Source organism: Megalops cyprinoides, chromosome 11 (genome assembly GCF_013368585.1).
Source record: "Megalops cyprinoides isolate fMegCyp1 chromosome 11, fMegCyp1.pri, whole genome shotgun sequence".
Classification (NCBI taxonomy): Eukaryota; Metazoa; Chordata; class Actinopteri; order Elopiformes; family Megalopidae; genus Megalops; species Megalops cyprinoides.
The window spans coordinates 13,714,876-13,735,696 of NC_050593.1; the positions used below are offsets into that span (position 1 = coordinate 13,714,876).

At 39.8% G+C, this 20,821-nt stretch overlaps 1 protein-coding gene across 1 annotated transcript in view; it reads right to left on the bottom strand.

Moving 5' to 3' along the window:
- LOC118785532 (low-density lipoprotein receptor-related protein 1B-like) overlaps positions 1-20,821 on the bottom strand; it is a 306,119-nt gene that overhangs the window by 95,044 nt on the left and 190,254 nt on the right. Inside the window, exons 32-41 of the mRNA XM_036540253.1 lie at positions 16,893-17,033; positions 13,465-13,590; positions 13,125-13,256; positions 10,811-10,945; positions 10,538-10,667; positions 8,612-8,738; positions 8,286-8,437; positions 7,847-7,971; positions 7,176-7,547; positions 997-1,186 (exon numbers count right to left, since the gene is read on the bottom strand). Coding sequence (XP_036396146.1) covers positions 997-1,186; positions 7,176-7,547; positions 7,847-7,971; positions 8,286-8,437; positions 8,612-8,738; positions 10,538-10,667; positions 10,811-10,945; positions 13,125-13,256; positions 13,465-13,590; positions 16,893-17,033 — 1,630 coding nt within the window. The remainder of the gene's footprint in view (positions 1-996; positions 1,187-7,175; positions 7,548-7,846; positions 7,972-8,285; positions 8,438-8,611; positions 8,739-10,537; positions 10,668-10,810; positions 10,946-13,124; positions 13,257-13,464; positions 13,591-16,892; positions 17,034-20,821) is intronic.

Consider the following 20,821-nt stretch of genomic DNA (forward strand, 5'->3'; position numbering starts at 1 on the left):
AATTAGGCGATCTTTCTCCTTCATTGGTCTTGGATTGACAGTTTCCAAATATCCTTTGCTTAAAAAGAAGCTTTTGCTGTGGGTAAAGGATTTCATTTTCCAATATCTGTGGATATGAAACACCCTGCCTTTCTACATACTAGGCTGCACATAATTGTCTTGCATTTCAGTATATATCAATATCTAATTTGTTGCCTTGTGTAGGTGTCAAATTAAAGAAAAATATTTCAGCTACAGAAGGCACACTCTTTCCTAAAGACATTTATATAATAGTGAATTAATATAGATCAGAGCTCAATGGTGTGGCTTTATAGCAATATCCAAATCTGCCGATTTTAGGTAAAAAGAAGTTGATTATGCAATTCTGTGGGGTTAAACATGGCTCAATATAAAGTTAACAATGTCTCATCATCTTGGTCTACCCTGAGCTCTGTTTACGTAAGAAAAATATGAATTTAACTCTGCCTTTTCTAATTCTGTAAGCATCCTTGGCATCCACAAAATCCATGAAATCAGGAAGTCATGTACATCACCTGGTGGTGGGCCTTACTAACATAATAATGACCACTACAATAATGATGATGATGATCATGGCTTTACTTTTAGGATTATTCCTAATAATAGAAGCATTAGTATTAGAAGTAGTAGTAGGTTTATAATTATTTAAGATTAAGTTAACATACTTATTTAACATACTTATTTATCAAAGGCAGCCTACATAGTGCTAGAAAGGTTGCATAGCGGTTAAGAAGCAGAACTCGTAACTGAAAGGTTGCTGGTTCGATTCCCCACTGGTGCACTACTGCTATTCCCTTCGGCAAGGTACTTAACCCACAATTGCCTCAGTAGATACAAACATTGAAAAAAAAGAAAAACTGATGTAAGTCACTCTGGATAAGAGTATCTGCTAAATGTCAATAATGTAATGTAATATAGAAACTGTGCAGATGGTGGGTAATGTCAAAGAGCGAAGGAAGAGGAAGAGGAAACTCTTACTTCTGGCACTCATCCAGGGCGAGGACGTGTGGGTGGTCCTCCTCAGTCATGGTGACCACAGCCTCTCTGTTGAAGGCCCCGTGCCGGTTCTGGTTGATGGTGTGCCTGCTAATAGTGGAAGTGGTGGAGCTGGTCCAATACAGGGTGTCCCAGGCCCGGTGGTAGGCCAGCCCTTCTACTGAACCCACATCTGGGGGGAAGGGGGGAGGGGGGGCAGAACACCAGATTAGTCGAACTGCAGGGAATTAACAAGTATCTGGCACATTTAAAACATGGTATTGGCAGACAGGAAAGTCCTATTTTAAGCCACTCCGTGCATACTTGGCATTATTATGTCTAACCCTTGATAACAAATGCATGTTCTTATCAAGAACATAATGGGCAGTGATGGTTAGGAGGCTTATAATATATTTATACTTTTAACTCCACAACAAAACATACAATCAGATGGAAAAAGTGTACTATCCACTATAATTGACTGAATTCTAAATATGCATTCTAAAATAAAAAGGTTGATTGAAAAGAAAAAAATACAGTAGAAACTGATGCAATCTTGTAAATAATGTAACAGTGTTAAAAAGTAAGGATGAGTCACTGCTTTGAGAATTCACTCATTCCTGTTTTGCTTTTGCTTACAATATTAACAATATGCCCCTGTTTGCAACATGCACTTAAAGGTCATTTAGCTATAAAGAAAATTACACACTATGCACTTTTGCAAAATCAATAGATGATTACAAATCCACATAGGCAAGAACAGCAATGACCCTATGAGGAAGAAAAACAAATGCATTATGCCTACACACAGCTTCAGTTTGGTTAATGTAATCATCTGATCACTTCACTTATAAGGCTTCTGCTGTTAAGAGAATGACTGTATCTTGTTTAGTTGGGCATACAGTACGAGTGCATGCATTTTGCTGGTAGAAGAACCATTACTCCCTGTGAAGGAAAGAAATCATTTGTATTCCACATGTTCCAATTGCCTCATTGCTCATTTCCCTTCCTATAACATCATCTCAGAGTGACTTTGATTGGTCATACTTCTTGCTGGTGAGATACGTTTGGGCCAATCAGCATGGCGCTCACAGTGCTGCATCTACTGAGGGCTAGAGGAGCTTGCATTACTGAACTGCTCACCTTGCCAGACCTCTTTCTTACAGGGGGTGATGAGGGACAAGGACATCTGTCTCCTTCTCTTATGAAATAAAGCATGTGATTGACGATGTGGATCATAGATGCAAGGTCATGGATCTCATCTTATCCTACTGAATTTTAAACAAGTTCCAAGGACTGCTTTACCACTTTGAATTTAACAGGAATTACCTTGGGACAAACAAGATATTCCAAAATGAAAAGACCATTATTGCAATTCTCTGCATTACAGCACACACCTCACTGAGAAATGACATTCTAGATGAAATATGTTGTATTGTTTCACACAGCAACAAAGAAACATTGTCTTGTTTAAAGAGAAATAGGTCATGCCGACAGCTCATCATTGTGCATTCCTGTGCATTCCATTCTTCAAAATGTTTTAATCCAGCAGCCAACTTTCTATCAGAAGTTTCTTACAGCTAGAATGACCAGAGACCACGATTCACCAATGACTGAAAGCTTCTGTCGATATCTTAAATCTTACTCACATGACAGAGGTATAAGTCCTCACATGTGAGACACTGAGCATTAATTAAAATGAAAAATTGTGATACATGCTTTTATTTTCCTTTACACGCTGTTAATAAGCACAAAATTAAGCAATTAAAATGAAAACAAAATGCTTACTTTCACAAGTCTATGCATGAGGACCAGTTATGTGGGTGTACCCCATAATCACAGCAGCAACAGTGTGAAGTTCAACTACAGCTTATAATTATGCTTATAAAACCAATGTAAAAAAGTCTCTTTCTTTGAATACACTCTAATTATGATAAACACTGCATTCAAAGCTTATTCAATTCACGTCTAAACTACAGTTATTCAAATATGATGCATATTACACATATAAAAATTAAATAAAAACAAATTAAAACATTCACTATGTTAGGTAGTTGCCAATAACAATGGTTGATCTAGAAAATATAATACAAAAGATAAAATAAAAGATGGGTTTGCTTTTTCAGCCTCAATTGATGCACTGGTGATTTACTGGGATCTTCAACAGCCAACTGTCACAGAGCACAGTGCCTCTGGCATCATAAATGCTGCATTTGTCCTGCAGACATGGAACATTTAACAAACTGCAGGAGTGGCCCTCTAATTAACCATTTCTGATCATATGCCTCTGACAGCTCAACACATTGAAAACTGCTCGAGAGGGCCAGGAAGAACAGAGAGCGTGAAGCTTAATTAGGGAAATACAGTTCATTAACACCCTTGCCCCTTTTCAGCGACGGGAGACTCAGCCTGTTATTTTGTGTCATGATCTCACTTTTCATCTTCAAAAGAACTCAGGCTTGTTTAGGGATGCATTGGGATGGGAGTCCTTCAAAGGGAGGCTGCATATGGTCAAATCACTTAGTCTAAAAAATAATGAATAAATAAACAACCTAATAAATTAATGTGCTCATCTGCAAAACAAGTCAAGCAAATCAATAGCAGCTTTCAACCACATTACCGTAGCATTTAGATCCATTTCCATATCCTAGGGAGGAATAAAGGATGTAATTGTAATATTAACCTGTATGTCAATTAATTAACTTTTTTTAACTGCAAGACAAGAATAAATAAATAAAATCCTTCATCAAATTCACAAAAAGCAAAGGTAGCTTTAATTTCCGTTAAGCGTTGATAACAAAAATGCATTAAACAGAAAGAGATGTCAAATACAGAATACAGTGGTTGCAACTGTCTTTAGCAGAGTCTTGGGGAAGAGTTGGGGAAAATGTAACCTTGTAAAACAGGGGTTTTGCTTGCTCCTGTGCCTTCTCTGTTCTTTATCCAGGGGAGACAGACTGTTTACGTGTATTATAACATCCTGCAGAAAGTCCTAAAGTGTGTTATAAAGCTACTCCAGAATGTACAAAAGCAAGATGGACAGGGAGGGGCAGAGATGTGAAATTTAAGCAGGCAGTACGCTTATTCCATCCTGATACAGTATAATTTTTGTTGAGTTTGAGTTGAGTTGAGAGCTTACAAATACTGAATCACTGTGACATAAAAATTTATTAAATCTACTACTCCTCAAGATGAAGGGCAACTAACCTGATGTCTAGAGTATTTAGAATAGAAGAAAAATCAATGTTTTAGACATGAGAATCGGTCACATGGCGGGATTTTATGCTTTGCCCTTTCTGGAAATGTAGTCAACTTTGCAGTTTTATTTTGAAATGAATTACAACACTTTTTCAAAATTCTCCAGCTATAATGGGTCTAGGTCTGCTGAAAACACTGATATGCAGTATTAATGTATGAGTTGGACAGATGGGGGGTTGTACAGACACACAAGTAAAAGTAGCAAAAATGGGGCAAAATACCAATGGGACCCAAAGGGTGTGACCTATGTAACTATCTGTATCCAACCAGATATAAGGTATTAAAAGGGAAGAGAAGGAGATCGTGTAGAAATGCTTTTTTGGTCTCTGCTCCAAGTACCAAAACCATTTTTTTGATTTCTTTCACCCATTGCTTCATGCAAGAATTTGCATATATTCACCAGCTATTTCCTTTCATTTATCATTTTATAAATACACTGATTAGGTAACTTTCTTCAAGCCTAAAAAACTACCAAAATATATTTTGGTGCTTCAGAAAGTTTTTAAACAATACCTTAACTTTACTGGATCAAAATGTATTTTTCTAGAACTTTCTTCACCCCACCAACCTCTCCTCATGTGCTGTCTCGTGTTTGTGATTTACATTACATCACACTGTTATTTATCTATTTTTTTGTCATTTTGATTGCATAAGATGTTACCTTGAGGTAAAAGAGTGGTGAGTAGGAGAAATGAGCTTGTACCTTTTGAAAATTATGATGTATGACTAGGTTGCAAAAAATTTGTAAAAATTCTGACCTCTGTTTTTTTGGTCAAATCAGACTTAATGATCTGTCTACGGTGAAGTTGGTAGTCTATGGTGGTCTATTCCAGTGAGGGCTTCAAGCCTGGATTCTGTCCAACTGAAAAATGTTGTCCATAGTTTTGAGATTCACATTGCATAGTGTATTTTCTTTTACTTCAAAGATCACACAGTAGTAGAGCTGAAATTAGTAGCTTGTGACTCCTGTGTAAACCCCGTAGCGTAGCAGGTAGTAGAGCAGTGTCAGAAGCCATGTGAGCCCCTCAGTCTTAGCTAGCATAATTTCCTCTGAAGCTAGGTGCAAGTTTCTCCTTTATCTCAACTGGTAACAATGTTGCTGATTAGACCAAGTTGTGCGACAAGGGGTCAGATCTCACCCTCTGAGGCCTTGGACCTCTTTCATGTTCATTACATTGGTGCCATGACCCGGATAAGTGGTTAAAGCTGGTTAAAGAAGAGGTGGAAATAGTAGCTTGTGAGACCTGTGTAAAGCCATTAGAGTTGAGGGCAGCGCTTTCAGCTGTGATGCCACTCCCCAAGGCTTACTTAACTGCCATTGTTGCCTGTGGAGCTGCAGCAAACTTTCTTCAGCTTAACTGGAAACGGAGTTAGCGATGGAAGTGAACTGTGTGACGGGGACAAAGGTTCAGATCTCACTCACAGAGGTGCGGACCTCTTTAATGTTTGTTACCTATCACAGACCACTTTGTCTGTGATCTAGTAACATGGGGCCAGGAGGTAGTTTTGAATGCAGCAGTTACCCCCAACATTGAGTTAAAAACCTGTTGTTACTAACTTACTCAATTCAATTAAAACTCAATTCAACTCATGCCCAATGACCTTGACGAACAATACATAAATAAATGAGAAATCTCCCTTAAGTGTGCACACCGCACTATACATCATGAATGTTATTTGTAAATTTTACAAAGCATTGCATACATTAAGAAAAAGACTATAGAAAAAAAGTAAGAATGAAACAATTGATTGCCTTTCTTTTTTCACTTATCCCCCTCTTGGTTTAAAGATGGTGAAGAGGGGTAATTTAATCTGTCAAGTGTCAGGCAAGTTAAGAGATACGATATCTTAAGCAGCATTTTTGACAGCTAAATTGGTCTCATTTAGCGGAAAAGAATAGTGGTGGCCATTACAAAGCTCTTACTAGATGTGGTATGTGAAAAGCCTACCAATACATCAAGGCCTCTGCCACTTTACGTTTGCGGCAAATGGCTTTTCGCAAATTGCTGCTAACACGTGGAGTTCAAAATGGCAGACGTACAGATCTGCTTGCTATACCTTATTTCACAGTATGCAGGCCGTTGCATTGATTTAGCACCAAATACATCAACGTTCCGTCAGATGCACTGACAAAATGACCCCTCACATCATGTGTGGTACAGCTGTGACAAAATATGGTGCGCGATGCAACGGGGGCTGGGGATCATGCATTTTTAATTTCTCAAGTTTAAATAAAAATAATTTATGTCAGCATCATTTCTCTATGGGCATGCAAACCATGCATCAAGAAAGATGCAAAGTGCACATTGTGATGTGAATAAAGCAGCACCTCCGAAATGCAAATGAGAGAAACATCAATAACACATTCCATAGAGCAGAACCTTTCTGGCAGAACAACTGTTACAGCGGTACCCAATCGGTTTAACATTTCAGCTATGGCAAAAAAAAAGTATTCTGAGACATCCAAACTCCTGCTTTGGCTGTGTATAGTGGCAAGATCAAAGGGCAAAACAAAAGCAATGAACAGAAAATTAATAATGAAGGGCTCCGAACTTTCTCCCTCATCAGTGCAACGAACTCGTGAAGAATATTAAAAAAAACATATACACATCTTTTTGCTATCTACTTCCGTACTCAGACACAAATATGCCGCAATGATCTGACACCACTCTGAGTACTTCCTTATACCATGATCATGTACATATTCATGACCATATGACTTTGAACCAGGAAAAGCCATATTGTACATTGTTTACTTTTGAAAACTATTTCTATCATGCATGCCACGGACTTCCTGCATGCCTTCACACAAACCCTTGCTGTATATATACAAACGCTATGGCCAGCAACCAGTAGATGGCCGAAATATACAAACTTCATCCCCCTTAAAAAAAGTAGTACTAAGTAGTATAAAATGTACCTACGTTCAACAATGACCCGCTGTCCTGTCCAGTCATCGTTAATCATCTGGATGTTCCCGAAGTGGACGTCGCTGAAGAAGATGCGGTTGGCTCCCGCGGTCCTCTGCCGGTAGTGGAACGCCAGGGCGATGACGTTCTTGAAGTGGGCGGGGTTCTCGTAGGGCCTGACCGGTGAGTTGAGGTTACTCTCGTCGGACAGGTGGATGCTCTTCAGGGTGGTCCTCTCGGAGTACAGCAGGTAGCCCTCGTACCTCTGGCAGCTGAGACCCCCCTCTGCCAGGAAGCCGTGGGCGCATGCGCACGTCCTCCGCCCACGGCCCTGATAGAAGCAGAGCTGCTGGCAGCCCCCGTTATTCCTGGAACAGGAATTAGTACCTAGAGCAGAGAGACATCAGAGACGCCTGAATCCCTCAATCAAGCTGTCGCAATCATTTACCCACACGTGTGCTGCTCCTTTCAAGTCTCCCCTCATCGCATTTCTTTTCGATTGGTTTAAGATCACTCAACTGCAGGAGCGGAGAAATCTGCTGAAGCAGCTCTGTTGTAGTTGCGCCCTTGGATTTACTGGTTGCCTCAAATCGTACCTTTTTCTACGTCCAAAACAGTAAAACTCTGAACTAAATGAGTAAAGGCAGTTTGAGGACTAAAACAACTGCATTAAGTGGAACCTGAACCTTTCTCCCGGCCTCTGTTGAAGATCTTCACATCTTTCAGGTTAACCCCCAGGCCGCTCCTTATGGTCAGGGCCTCCGTGGCGTTGCTCTTCATCCCTCTCCTGATGGAGCCATTGGCGTGTGCCCTGCCACGTCAAGAAGAAAGCAGAAGGGAGACTGTGGGTTCACGTGAGGTAATCAGTAGACCAGCACTAATTCAAATCAAAGAAGTGATTAAAATTCAGAAGACAGCTGGCCCAGCAGAAGGTGACACAGCCTGTCCTTGCAGTGACCTTGAGGCACACCACGACACAGATTAAAAAAGGGTATCCTCTCCTCGCAAAGCTTTGTGGGCATTCTGACAGTGACCTTGTGAGGAAGTGGCTAATCCTACAAGGGTAGGGCAGCTGGCTTCGTGGGAACGTTTGGAGACTGTAACATTTATGGAAAAATAAATTACCTGTCAGACCAGTAGATGTAAGCCCCAAAGACTGCCACTGAAAACACATCCACGTTGCTTGCTGACAGTACAATCTCTCGGCTCTCCCCACTCTCAAGGTTGATCCTCTCTATCTTGTCCGTGCGAGCATCGCACCAGTATAATTTATTTTCCTGGAATACAATTTGAAAATAAACTTCAGTGGGCAGCTCTCTTATCGGGACATTTTATTAACAAAAAATAATAGGAAGATGGCTGGGAGCATAATGAAGCTTCAGGGAGCGGGGATCAGGAGGGATCAGGTGGCGGCAAAAGCGCTTTGCAAGCACTCCTGGGCCAGAGCTCACCTCGTAGTCGATGGATATCCCGTTTGGCCAAGCAATTCCAGAGTTAACGAGCAGGACTTGATCCGAGCCATCTAAGAGCGCCCTGCCAATGCAAGGGGTCAGGCCCCATTCTGTCCAGAACAAGTAGCTTTGAAAGAAAACAGCATAAAGGGGAAGTGGTAAAATGTGTCCTCTACCACATAGCGATGCTCACGTTCATTGACAAGACAAGGCCCTGAAAAGACGGCCATAATCCTGTAGTACTGCAGTCTCTAGTTCCACATAGACAACTGGTTTGGTGCACAAGCAGCAGCAATTTACATGACCTCCAAGTAATTTCCACCATTTTGAATTGGTTAAAAAATAAATTATTAAATAAATACACAAAGACACAGACAACTGAAATAGCTTTACTCTGCTAAAATCAGGCAAAAAAATTGTTACCACTAAATACACAAAAATACACAAATGCAAAGTAAACAGAACTACATGTATACATTGAACACATGGACTTATGGAGCAACTTTGCATGAATAAAATGATTAACACAAAGCTAAGCTTTTAAGCCCTGACATATCCTGGCTGTATATGGTAATTGCTCACTCTCTGCAACTGTGCGAATCACTAATTACCAGAGACAAAAAAGCAGCCATGTATCTCCTCGACTGTTTTCCTGCCAGCAAAGAATTATTAATATTAACAATTAAAGTGATATTGATTCCCCTAATGGTGAGTGAGGACGAGGCTGCACACAGGAGAAGGATGAAGGATGAGCACTTAAGATGTGAACCCTGTCTGAGCTTTTGCATTCTGTGCTTTGCCTGTATTGAGAGAATTAATGTCTTGAGGACATTTATTTCTAAAGGCGGAAGTGTTTAGAGCAGAGCTGCTCAACTATAAGCTTTGTGATTAAATGCATTACATAGTCTACAAAACAAGCTAAAATGGACTGTGACAGCGTCCAGCACAAAAATTGACTGGATTAGCACGTACTGTAAATTCACAACACCAAAACCGACGGGGGTAATCGTGTGCGATGAATTCACTAAAACACCAAAATCAACCTGATTAGCATGTCCTGTAAATTCACTTCAGCACCAGAATCGACTGGACTATCCACTTGCTTTAAATTTACAATACCAAACCTCAGTGAATTTGCCTCCACTTTAAATTTGTTGGAACAACAAAATTGATCGGACTACCTTGTACTGACTGGATTAGCATTAGCAAAAACTGTCAATTCAGGAGAGCAAATGGGAAATCACCATGCCACAGCGCTTAATATTCTCCGTCTGTTAGAGAAATAAGATGCAGAATAATAATAATGACTAATCCTCTCACTGCACTCCTACCTTTGCTCACATGCTGCATATTAAACAGTCATTGTCACCGTGCCGCAGATTTCGAGAGCACAGTAATCTTCCGGTCTAACTTGCATTAATGAGGGCTGTCTCGATTACTGCCATGTTAAGGCATTGAGTGGTGCTGTAGCGCGCTTTACGTGGAAGTTTCAAATGGGATTTGGGGGCCTGTGACATGATCCCCTCTCTGAAGTAAAGTGCAGGAGCGGAGAGTGAAGGCGCTAATGGAAGAGCTATCGCTGTGGCAGTTCCCTTTTCGCAGCGCACCTGTGCCTCTCTGTTTACAGAAATATTTTACTGCTGAGAACAGCTTCATTTTGAAAGGCGATTCATTCATCATATGATCAGTATGTGTCTGGAGTCAGAGGCAGCCCATATGCCTCCATTTCGCTTTTTTTTTTTTTACTGCTCAAAAATCAATATAAATCGTCGCTCTTTTTTGGAGACTGTTGAATTTCGACACAAACCCACCACTTTCTCAGCATTTACAAATCAGCTTCAGAAGTATTGACCACAGTGTACTGAATGCCATGCTGAGCTGACAGACTATACAGTTCTGGTGAATGGAGAGAAGCAACATACTTACCCTTTCCCAGGGTGCACTGCCACAGCTCTCGGCTGATCAAGCCCCTCTGATATCACCACATAGCGGTACAGACCATCCAGCCTAGACACCTCAATGAGGTTAAATCCATGGTCTGTCCAATAAAGGTTACCTTTGGGAAAAAAAAGGAAAAAAAAAACATACATGCAGATGACTTTGTAAATCCATGAACAGAGTGGTTCTGAATGACAGCTTCTGATTTTAAAAGGAACTACACAATCGTATAGCTGTGTGTTCTGGCTGAAGCATACTGACCAGCCATCCAGTCAACTGCAATCCCCTCCACCCTGCCGATGCCATTGGTAATGATGTCCTCTTTCCACGTCTGATCCCGTTTTGCTCGTGAGATTCTGTTTAAACCCATGTCTGTCCAGTAGACTGTATCATTTCCTGTAGAATGCAGTTCACAATGGAGGTCATGCTCCAATATAAAGCCAAATTCACACCATTATAGCATAATAAAGATATGCTTTATTAACAAAACAAGCATAATATTGCCTACAATACTATGAGAGTCTACTATGAGTTGTAAGTGTAATGATGCATCCTTTAACTGTTCACAGTATTAAAATTAATTGTGTCCAATGGGATCAAAATAAACATACTGACTAATAGAGGATCATGACATCAAGTCTGTTCACAAAATTTCCTTTATTTTTATAGCTGACTGGTGCCTTTGATTGATTAGTCTACATCATCAAATACAATATTTAACTGTACAGTAGACATAAGACAAAACTATAAAATTGTCGGCAACCCTCTTCCTTAGGAGATGCTAGAGATGTGTTTTACTTGAACAAACTCAGACTTTCACTGAAAGAGGAACTTATCCCCATAAAGTTTTATGCACATTTCCACACAAACTGAGAGCTCTTCTTTTGACTGAGAATACACATATATAAATGCCGAGATTGGAGGTTCAGCCAGCAAGTGTACTGGAGGAGAGGGAAATTTAACAAAAACCACACAGTGTATCATTTATGATTAGTCTTTGAATTTATTTTTCTGTAGTCCCTGATTCACTCTCCTTACATCTTTGGCGGCCATGACTGCCCTAGCTTTTGTGTGTATCCAGAATATTGGTGGTCTAAAAATAACTTTGGTATTTTACAATTTATCAATTACTCCCAGCCTGTGAAAATGCAGAATTGCCAACCATTAACAATTTCTTGCATGTGAATTAATCTATGCAAAGGTACATCTCCATATGTCTTTCGTTCACACATACAACAAATTGCAGTTATGCACCTAGAGCTGGTTATCTGCTGTGCTTAGCCACCTTTTAAACTCTTATAAATGATGCTGCACTAAAATCACAATAAAAAATAAATGGATTTCAGCCACATTTCCTTTCCATTCAATTATTATTATTCCAAATTATCTATATTGTAAAGTCTTGTTCAGTAAACATGTGTGTAGACCAAGCACTTCCTCCTATGCATGGTTACGGTTATTTCCTTTCTGGATGGGTACACAAAATCCGAGACCAGCTAGTGCTCTCTTTATTCACAGCTTTCATAAATCCGTTCACACTGGAACGGAGCATTGTTTCATATTACAATAATGAAACATTCATGGCAGGAAAACATATTCGCTCTATGAATCATGCAAAAGCGTGGCACTTAACTCCCACCGCATCAGAGTCTTTATGCCCGAACACCATACATTATCATCCTATGAATTTACATCAGAAAAAATGACTCTGTTTCCTACATTTATGAGCCATGCATTGGCGAAACAATGCAAAGCTACTTTACTTCATTCTGACCTCAGTCTGTATGAAAGGAAAAATCAATTAAAAAAATACACATAAGCATGAAGACTAGACTGAAAAGCAGCCTGACTGGTTTGATTTAATACAGTCATTCCAATGCATGTTGTGATGGGATTATTATAAATGTTCAGATTACCACCTGTGGGGTTATGTTCCTTCTAAACTCCAGCAGGCTAGGAGAGTATCATTATTCATCATGTGTTTAGGCTGTCAGTTTTACTGTACGTTTAGCAACATATGTGGCTGTTAATCCCAATGAACACACGTCGATCTGGAATGTTTCAGAGGTGCTCTGTAGGGTTTATGTTAGGTGGATATGGTTGTCAGTCCATCACAGACACATTATTTAATTACTTTTTTGCCGAACATTTTAATTTGACTGCAGGGTCCGAAATGACCTTTTTGGTCCATGAGACAGGGTGGCCGGTAGATTCACCAGCCAGTTGGATTTTTCACCGACCAAATTAATTTAAGTTGATCATACAGTCAACTCCCCTTTTCTGCTGGGCCAGCGCACTCCCTACATACCCCTCAGAGCATGGTTTCATTTGTCTGCCGTCTGTTCACTCAGTGTGGTCAGTGTCTCCACATTTTTAAGTGGACAGCAGAGCCAGCTATCATTATATGCCATGTGACAGATTACCTCTCACACAAAAACCAGCCTGTTAATTGTCAGATTCAATTACTAAAGTGTGCGTGTTCATGAGTGGCACACAGCACAAAGGGGCAGAGCCGCGATATGTACTTAACTTTCGAGTTAATGCATATGCACCACATCAGCAGATCTAGAATCACCTGCATGGAAGTCCAAACCAACAGCAAACAATGTTCCGCTGACTGGCATCAGGGCCTCCGTGGGATCATTCGGGTCCAGTGAAAGCCCTCGGATTCCCTCATGGACGGAGTACATCAAGAAGATACCGATGCCTTATACAAAATACAGGAATAAATAAATAGACAGATAATATGGCTTGTAGTCAGTTCGATTCATCAAACCGTTCCTCCCCAAAATGGAGCACAGATTAATAATGTGTGGACAGTTCATTGTCTTTTCATTGGTAATGTGAGTTAAGTTATAGATTTCCTTTCAGAGAAAAGAGGCCTCCTTTTCCATGGAGCTGAAGGTGTAACTTACCTTCGCAGGTGATGCGGTCGCGGTGCAGGTTGTAGCCCACGGTGCAGAAGCAACTGCGAGTACTCTCTGATGTGGGGAGGCACAGCTGAGAGCAGCCGCCATTATTGAGCTGACAAAGGTTCCTCCCTGAACAAGACACAGTTTTAAAAATCAGGCATTTGGCAAAGAGTACAAAGATGCTAAAATCAATGCTTTATTTGATTCAAAACAAGGATATGGGGATTATCTAACCAAATAAGTGCTTCCAACAAAATGTTTTGTATCTTGGAATATTTGCAAACATTTCTTGTATGAAACACACTCTAAACCCTTTGGCATTGAACCTGATATGTGTGCTGCCAATTCTCCTCAGAGAGCCAAGTTTCAATAAAAGCAGACAAAGGACAGAATGAATCATTTACAGTGAACTTCAAAACTATTTAGACAGTGACACATTTTTGTTGTTTTGGGTCTGTACTCCAGCACTTTAGAGTTGAAATCATACAGGGGCTTTAAAGTGCTATGCTTTTAAAGTACAAACTGTCAGTTTTAGATTGAGGGTATTTTCATCAATGTGGGATGGACCGTTACAAAATTACAGAACAGTTTGTACATAAACCCCTCCCCCAATTTTAGGGCACTATAAGAATTTGGACAGCTTAACATTGTAGTTCAACAAAGTGGTCATATGTAGTATTTGGTCAAAAATCTTTTTCACGCAATCACTGCCTGAAGTCTGCAATCAATAAATATCACCAGATGCTGGGTATCTTCCCTGGTGATGCAATGCCTGTACTGTAGCCATCTTCATTTCCCGTTTCAGTCGGGGGATTTTTGCCTTCAGCCTTCCTTTAGCATGTGAAATGCATGCTCAATTAGATTCAGATTAGGAGATTGCCTTGGCCAGTCAAGAATCTTGCACTTTTTGTCCCTGAAATACCCCTCGGTTGCTATGGCAGTGTGTTTGAAGTCACTGTCCTGCTGCATGTTGAAGCACTGTCCATGGAGGCATTTGACTGTATTTGAGCAGACAAGATGTTTCGATACACTTCAGAATTAATTTTGCTGCTGCCGTCAGAAATCACATCATCAAAGAGATGAGCCAGTTATAGTGGCAGCCATACACGGCCAAGCCATAATGCTCCCTCCACATGTTTGACAGGTGAGGTATGCTTTGGCTCATACTCTCCATCTGTCCATAAGATTTTGTTCCTTGTTGTTTAAGCAAACTGCAAGGCCATTCAGTTCTTGAGGCTTTCTAGTGTTTTGCATCTTGTAAAATACCCTCTCAAGTTCAGCTGGTGTAGTTTTCTGTCTATGTCTACTCTTTGACACATCTGTAATTATATCCTGCAGAGTGTCCCTAATATGGTGGACCGCTGTTAGCAGGGTGATCCTCCTTGGTTTACAAGGTCATTGCTGAACTCATGTGTACTTTCTTTCTTCTGAATGATGCCAACAATTGATTTTGGCTATGTGTCTGATCGATTTATTCTGTGTCGGATTGATTTTCAGCCTCATGATGGCCAGCTCCACCTACATTGACACTTCTTTGGTCCTTGCAGAATTAGTCACCAGCCACTGACTTCAAACGCAAATGCAAAGCCTAGAGTCAAGACTGGACATCGACAGCTCTCTTGTGCATACACTAATGATGCTAACACACACACGTGCCTTTATAAAAGTACTGAATCTAATTACCCAAATACCTGTGGTTCCGTGTAAAATGGGGGAACTATGTATAAAAAACCTGTTATAATTTCTGAATGGTTCAACAGTTTGGATGAAAATATCCTCAAAGTAAAGCTAACAGTCTGCACATTAACCACATAGTCACTATAGTTTTTCAAATACAAAGTACTGGAGTACAGAGACAAAAGAACAAAAAATGTGTCACTTTGTAAATACATCTGGAGTTCATTGCATGCATTCTCTCCTGGCAAAAAAAAAAAAAAAAAATAATAATAATAATAAAATAAAATAAGAGTGCAACAAAGTATTTTGTAAAGATTTTAAACACATTAAAAATAAATAAAAATCATTTTTAAAACTATAATTTAGTCTTAATATGGGTTGTAATGTTTTGCTAGAACTCCAGGCCTAGAGGAAACTAATTAAATATGGAATGAATCATGAGAGTAAAAAAAAGAGCAAGTCCAGAATTTCAGCTCATTAAAGTAACCACAGAACAGTGTGTCATCAGAATTTATTTCATCATCAATCACTGAAGTAGATGTGCCTAATTAGTAAAAATGTATAAATTTTAAAATTAAAAGCAGGCACATTTCCAGGAAGACACTGCTAGGTTTGCTGGCAATACATATTCTAGAAACTGAATACATATACTAATCAAATAAATACATAGAACATGGTGTGCCAGCAAATCAATACATTCACTAGCAAATCAGACCTAAACAAAACAAATCGTACATCAGTGAACTAATAAATGTGACACACTAATACCTATGTCAGCAAACCAATTCATAAGACAATCAAAATGACGCATGTGACAACAAACCAATAGATATGTACACTAAATGGATTTTCCATCTAAACTGTGACCTGTAATAAATTGTATTCTGTTCAATCATATTTGTTCCACAGCCACATGAGGGTAGCTGTGGACAGAAGGACAAGTGCTCAGTAACACCTCTTAGTTCAATAATATCTAATTAAGTTGATTATTTCAAGCATGCTTGTGCATAGCAGGGCTCTTGTGTTGGTTAAAACAGTTTCTTTTCTGCCTTGTTCCTTGAACACTTCATCATTGACACCTCGACCAGTTCATTTGAAGCGGGGTAATGAGACACACATCCATGCAGTTGGTGTCAAAGAGATAAATGAAGTAGCTAATTGGTCTGAGGAAGGCTAAGGAGTAAAAAATGCCTTAAAGAGTCCTTAATTGCCATTTTTTTACACTAATGGACCACTTAAGAAATTTGCTGCAATGCTGTCTAATGGACAGGTCATTACTATGCAAGATACTGCCAATAACTCTGGACAGAAGGCAGATTCCCTTGCATGTTTTAACTGTACCTTTTTGGAATCATTTGAAAATCTTCAAAAAAGAGAGAAAATGAACTGAATTACTCAGAAAAATGTTCTCTAAAAACCAAATGTGTGATGTTCGCTCTTCTTTTGAAAGTTATTGTCAATGATTTAATCTTATCTGGGAAATAAGTCTTCTGTTATGCATTATGTGTGCATGTATGTGTGTGCGTGCGTACATGCATGTAGTGAGATGCTATTCAGCTGATATAACAGTGAATAAATTGGCCACCAAGATTTTTATGATTTTTTAAAATTTATGTTCCTTGTAAGTACACCACACTGCTTTTAGCAGTTGTTTCTAAAAAGCACGGGGGAAAAAGACCCCAGAGGGAAAACATACGTATTTATTACAAAGTAAAAAAAAAGTAATTTGTGGCATTGCGTATTGGTGGGCTCACCTCTTTGGGCGTCCTTGTCATACACTTTCATGTGCACCACCCCAGCGGTCTTGTTCCGCAGTACCACTGGGTTCTTTCCATCTCTCTTGGTAACGGTTCCCAACTGGGCCAGACCGTCATCCGCCCACCACAGCTTACCACCTGAAATAAACATCAGTCACTGTTCTTACTCATAGATGTGCAGAGGACAAAATACCCTCCCGCATACAATGAGGTATCTAGATATTATTGGCACCATACCCTCATAATTAATAGCATATGGCAACATAACAGCTATGTGTTATGTTGCCAGCATAGCAAGCCTTTTTATAGAATAATTCTGTGCAGAGAGAAATGGAACATAAATGATCCCGATGTTCCTGACCTACACTATGCTCTGAACATCCATCAGCTGATGGATAGCCAGGCCAATGGGCTGAGAGTAGCCCATACTGTACTATACAGTGCACAGAGCTGAGGCTTTTAGATTTATTATTCTTGGAGGCTGGTAAAATGAGACTGAAAACATCGGGAGTGTGTGTGGGGGTGGAGAGGGTTGGACATGGCACAGGTCCTGTGGGGAAATGAGAGGGCTCGGTATGTGTGACACGTTTTCCCATCTAGTGAGCAGTGAGCAGCGCGCAACACGGGAGGCCGGATACGGCGCCCAGGGAAGGAGCTGCCGCGGCATTCACAGAATCACTGGAGCACAACCAATCCTGTACTATTATTGTAGATAGGGACCTTTGCTTTATGTTTTCTCTCACATAGGCTTGAGTGGGTTACAGAAGGGTAAAGCAAGATTATTCTTGGCTGTGAGCCTAGACTGCAGCTATCTGCATGCCGGGCTACTTCGGGTGAAGGGGCAGGGAGCTGAGCATTCAGAGTGTGCAATGCTGTTACGAGATTAAGGATGGTAAATGTAATACTGGTAAAACACATGTACACTCATGTGTACTTTGCCAAATTCTCATAAATGTGACAGACAAAACATAGGCTGCATTATAATATTCACCTGATCAGAACAAGGTCGTCGGCTATATTATTTATCTCTCCCACTTTTAATCACACTGTGATTTATATTTTAAAAGCATTCCCATTGCCAAGAACATTGTGATCAGCATTACGGGTGAACAAACAAGCTAAAGACACCTGTTTATGAAGTGATAACAGTCATCCATGTGAAATGTTTAAAGCAAAAAAAAACTGGAGCTAAATGCACTGTAATAACAGGTACCCAGAAGCACTACCAGGAAGTGTCAGGCCTTTCACCTCCCACCCCCATGCCAACATATCATGGCCAGTTGCCTTCTGCTTCGTCTGCTCAATAAAGGAGGCTAAGAGAAACTGAATTTCAAGGACATTTCTGACATGAAGGCAACTGACCAGATTTATGACACTAGCAGTGTCTTTGTGCTCATGGAGATCGCTGCCGCTGGAAGAAATTGGGGCACACTACTGACCACATGATCACCTGTGGAGGGCTACTGTGGTGACCCCCATTGCCAAAAAATAATGATTTCATTAGCTGGTTATCCTCGTTTATACACTTTCACCTTTGAAATAATGGTGTGCTGATATAGTACACAACCCTCCCATTTAAAAGTAGCAACAAGACTAACATCAGATGTAATCCCTATACATTTTCTTATGTTGTTCTCCCTATTGCATATTAACCTTTTTCCCCCCTCACAGTTTAATTTCATAACTTCCAAGTAACATGTTATGGAGATCCCCACTTTTGATGGGTGGGGTGTAACTGAATAAGCTTAAAAAACAATGTGGCTCACCAGCAAAAAGCTTAGGTTTGTCCTTCAGAGTCAAGGGACATTGCACATCATTGCGCATCTTTCTGTGCTTCCTGTGCAAAATGTTTTCTATCCTTGTTTTAAAATTCCTCAATATAGAATAATAAGAAATACTAGCCGGACAATAAAATGTTCAAAACTGGAGTCTATGAAAGCTAGTGAGGGACATTGTATGTTCCACAACAGCAAACAGTTAATTGCACTAAAAGCTAAAGTGGTTGAAAACCTTGTGAAACCTTCCTTCCATTGTAAGACAGAGAAACATATTCAGGTCAAAGCATTATCAGATCTCAATCTTACTCATCTTAGCCAGGATGTTGCTTCAAGGCAATAAAATGATCAACCTCCAAACCTCTGTTATGCCGAATAAAAATAATAATAATAATAAGATGACAACATTCAGAAGATCAGTTGGTAATGAAATAGTAGGGATTTAAAATTCTCATTGTAAATGTCTGCAGCACTTCTGCAGGGAATCAGCACACTCTGCTGTAATTTGGCAACGCAATTAACGATCTGCAGGTGGACTACAAATCAGAAATTTCAATTGGACTTGACAGCTAGAGAACAAATGCAACCTCATTGTGAACAGGAAATCTCTTAATGTCAGGCATTCCAGGGTTCCCTTCATTCATGCTTAGAGGCCTCTGATCTTGTGAGAGGGCACATTCATGTTTGTTTTTAATCTTGCGTTCCCATTCAAACAGGTATCATTTGACAGCTAATCATTGGAATTAATTATTCCAACCGTGTATTGTTTTTTTTTTTTTTTTTTCACCCAGCAATACTGCCAAGTGACTGCAGAGCTCCCGCAGAGAGATTGACCAGGAAATCAGCTTATGCTGTTAATTAGTTTGCCTATTTTGATGCTGGCAATTAAAGAGCTTTCATTAAAGCACCTCTTATTTGGCTTCCTTTCTCCCCAACACGTTGGAATGTAGGCATTCACTAATGCTGCCTTTTCCCTCACACAAATAATTTGTCTGTCAGTCTAACTACACACATGATGTAAATGATGGCAGATGTTTTTCATTTTGGAAAGATGTTTTCCACCTCATGTAACCTCAGTGACAGAGATGTCCGACATGGTAATTAACACTGAAATGCTGATTTTTCTGCAAGAAAGCATCATTATTGGTGAGCAGAAAACCCTTTAGACCTCTTTACAATAACAACTTTTTCCAGGTGCCAATTTGATTACAAAAGCCTGAGTCATAAAATGAAAATGAGGCAAAAACATAAAATTAGATTCTTCAGTTAGAACTGCAGTGATACATCATCAGCATCACTAGCCAGAATATTTAAATTGACACAATCCTTATATTTTGGCAGGCAAATCTATCAAATCAAAGCACATATTAATCATAAGGCATGCTAACATTTCTATTTCCCTTCACATTATATGGTGCATAATCCTGAATTAAATTATTTCTCTGGAAAGCTTCATGTTAACAAGTAAAACCAAAAAACTAGTTTTCCTGCCCGAAGAAGTGAAATTGTGCCCATGGTAATAAGGGAAAGTATCCTATCATTCAAAGGGTTATTGGTAACAATAAGCTCCAAACTGCCAGACAAACATCGGGGTTATAAATTCAAGAGGGCAATTAGAGTAAGCACAAGCAGTGTTCTGGGACCAGGTACATTTAAATTCATCTTAAATTAGTCTCTCCCCCTCCCACCATTGTAGTTCAACTATGACTTTGCAAATTCTGACTCAGCTCATAAGTTCTCAATAATACCAGAGCATGCTCCTTAAGCTGACAACCATGCACCAAACTCACAGTTTATTGGATATGCTATGTTAATGCTGTCATTTCTAATTTCTCACAAGATAATTGATTTTGCAAACTCATGCTAGAGTCATAGGGAAAACAATATATAGCTTCCCCTGTCCACTTATCATAGGATACCAGCAGAGGCAATTCTGTCTCTCCTCACATGTCAGTAAACAGCGCTCAAAAACAATTTAGACTATCTGTAAGTGATTACATGTCAGATCGGAATCAGATAAATATGGAAACGTCACAGTAAAGAAATATGCTTGATCCTATTCACTGCAACACATGTAATGTTTGTATAGACATGTATGAGCATTCTTCAACATTCCCGTGCTAAAGTTTTATTGCAATATTTCAAGCTCAA